Raw genomic sequence first — 2596 nt, forward strand, 5'->3', positions numbered from 1 at the left:
CAAACAAAAAAAAAAAAACAAAAAAACAAACAAAAAAAAAGAATTTACTTTTCAGTTGGTATGTTTTTGTTATATATTTATTGAAAGGATTAGATAATATAATCTTTTTGTCATTTTTCTCTTACCCAAATTATTGCCTCTTAAAATCCAAACTTACAGCAGACAAAATGATAGTAATAAATCATATTTTATTCTTCTCTCATACATTATATCCTAACCACAGATTCCCTCTACTCTTCCTAGTGTTCTCTGCCACCACTGTTTCAGATCCACTCCTCCTCCACTTCCCTTCAGAATAGGGCAGGCCCCCCATGGATGTCTACAGAATACAGTGTAACAAATTGCAATAAGCTAGGCACAAATCCATCAAGGCTGGATGAAGTAGGAGAAATAGGGTCCCATTTAAACCTAAATCACAGTTTAAAATTTTAACAGTTTTATTGATTGATATTTTACTTTCACATTTAAGTAGTTACTAAAGATCATCCAGGAAAACAGTGTAAAATAGGCTTCAGTGATGGTATTTCACGGGTAGAAAAGAAGAACATAGACCTTTTAACAATTTTCTTCTTTCTCCATTCTAGCTGTTGAGTCAAAGCAGGTAGTCTCATGGTGACTTAACTTCATTGTAATGGGCTTTCTCAACACCCCCTTTAACTGAGGAAACAAAATCCTGGGAAGCTAAAGAGCTCCCATTCTCATTGCTTGTTCATGGCAATTAAGACGATGGCTCGCATCTACCTTTTCCTGAAGATGAACCCTATCTCCTTTGTACTTACAGGAAGTTAATGGACATAAGCTGGTCTTTTTACTTGGCTAAGGACTCAATTTCCTTCATTATCTGAAGTTTCACTCTATTGGTGTTTTCATTTTGAATCATAAAGAGACCACATTTTAATTCATTTATGTAAATTGTTCTAATGTTTAAGAGCTGTACTATTGGCAAGAAAGTCCCCTGAATTGACAGCCTACAATTATGTATTTGTACCATTAGTGATTCAGTCGTGACTTACCATGAGAAAACCTACTGGGGGCTATGGAGATAGATCAGTGGTTATGATTGCTTGCTTCTCTTCCAGAAGACCTGAGTTTGGTTCCCAGTACCTACATAAGGTGGCTCATAGTGGCCTACAGCACCAACTCTAGGGTATCTAACACTTTCTTCTGGTCTACACAGCACAACTTCTTCTGCCTATGCAACATACACATGCACATACAAACATGCACACACACATGTGTACACGTACATACATACATGCACACACAAATAAATAAATAAACATTTAAAAGGAAAGTACTAGTCTGGTTTTGTTTGAAATTTGATTTGCTAATATTTCCTACATCTGAGATAATTTCCAAGCAACAACATTTTAACTTTTCTTCTCCTTACCACCTCCCCCCACCCCCCCATTTTGAAAGACAGCAGCTAATTTGTAAGTTAATGATTTTCTGGGTTAAATGTAGAACAATTAATGTTTGGTTCAATGTGACAGTATGACGTGTTTTTTGTGTGTTCGTGATAAAGTTAGTACATTTAAAAGAAGTGGAAATAAGTACCTTGGCATTGGGTTGAACACATTAATTAAATCATAAAGTACAAGACACGTTAAAATAATTTTATGCATTAATGAGATTTGTATATTTAATATTATCCATTTTAATGTACAAACCATACACCCGTCTATGATGAAATCCAGTTGTCAATAAAACATGTGTTTTCTTTGACTGTTGTGTCAATATTTTCTATGGTATCTTCTGCACTTGAGATTCTCTCCTCTGTTCTTGTATTCTGTTGGTGATGCTTGCATCTATGTTTCCTGACTTCTTTCCTAAGATTTCTAACTCCAGAGTTGTCGCTCTTTGTGATTTCCTAACTTTTCTACTTCCATTTTTAGGTCCTGGATAGTTTTGTTCAATTCCTTCCCCTGTTTGTTTGTGCTTTCCTGTAGTTCTTTAAGGGATTTTTGTGTTTCCTCTTTAAGACCTTCTACTTGTTTACTTGTGATCTCCTGTAATTCTTTATGGAATTTTTTTGTTTCCTCTTTAAGGGCTTGTATCTCTTTACCTGTGCTCTCCTGTATTTCTTTAAGGGAGTTATTCATGTCCTTCTTAAATTCCTCTAGCACCATCGTGAGATATGATTTTAGATCCAAATCTTGCTTTTCCGGTGTTTTGGGATATCCAGGACTTGCTGTGGTGGGAGTACTAGGTTCTGATGAAGCCAAGTAGTCTTGGTTTCTGTTGGTAGGATTCTTGTGTTTGCCTTTCGCCATCTGTTGATCTCTGGTGTTAGATGTTCTTGCTGTCTCTGGCTAGAGCTTGTTCCTCCCATGGGTCTGTAAGCCTGTGTCAGTACTTCTGGGAGATCAACTCTCCTCTGGTAAATCCCGGGTGCAGATGGCTGTGGATTAGTTGTCCATCCTGAGTCCTGAGGTCAGAGCACACCCTGGAGACAGGCTCTCTGCTTGTGGGAAAGGTGCAGAGAGGGCTGTGGGTCTGTTGTCCCTCCTAGGTGTGGTCTGAGGTAGAAATGATCCTGACCAGGCTGCTCTGCGACTTGTGAGGTCTGTGCCTCCCGGCCGGTCCCGCCTTAGAA

General features: G+C 38.1%; 1 protein-coding gene across 2 annotated transcripts in view; it reads left to right on the top strand.

Moving 5' to 3' along the window:
* Positions 1-1725, top strand: part of Clec4d (C-type lectin domain family 4 member D) — a 14449-nt gene extending 12724 nt beyond the window's left edge. For both annotated transcript variants that reach the window (XM_031380964.1, XM_031380963.1), the window contains exon 7: positions 585-1725. In XM_031380964.1, the coding sequence (XP_031236824.1) occupies positions 585-591 (7 nt within the window). In that variant the 3' untranslated portion in view covers positions 592-1725. The remainder of the gene's footprint in view (positions 1-584) is intronic.
* Positions 1726-2596: the final 871 nt, after the last annotated feature.

The sequence above is a fragment of the Mastomys coucha genome, unplaced genomic scaffold (genome assembly GCF_008632895.1).
Source record: "Mastomys coucha isolate ucsf_1 unplaced genomic scaffold, UCSF_Mcou_1 pScaffold20, whole genome shotgun sequence".
NCBI classification, from domain to species: Eukaryota; Metazoa; Chordata; class Mammalia; order Rodentia; family Muridae; genus Mastomys; species Mastomys coucha.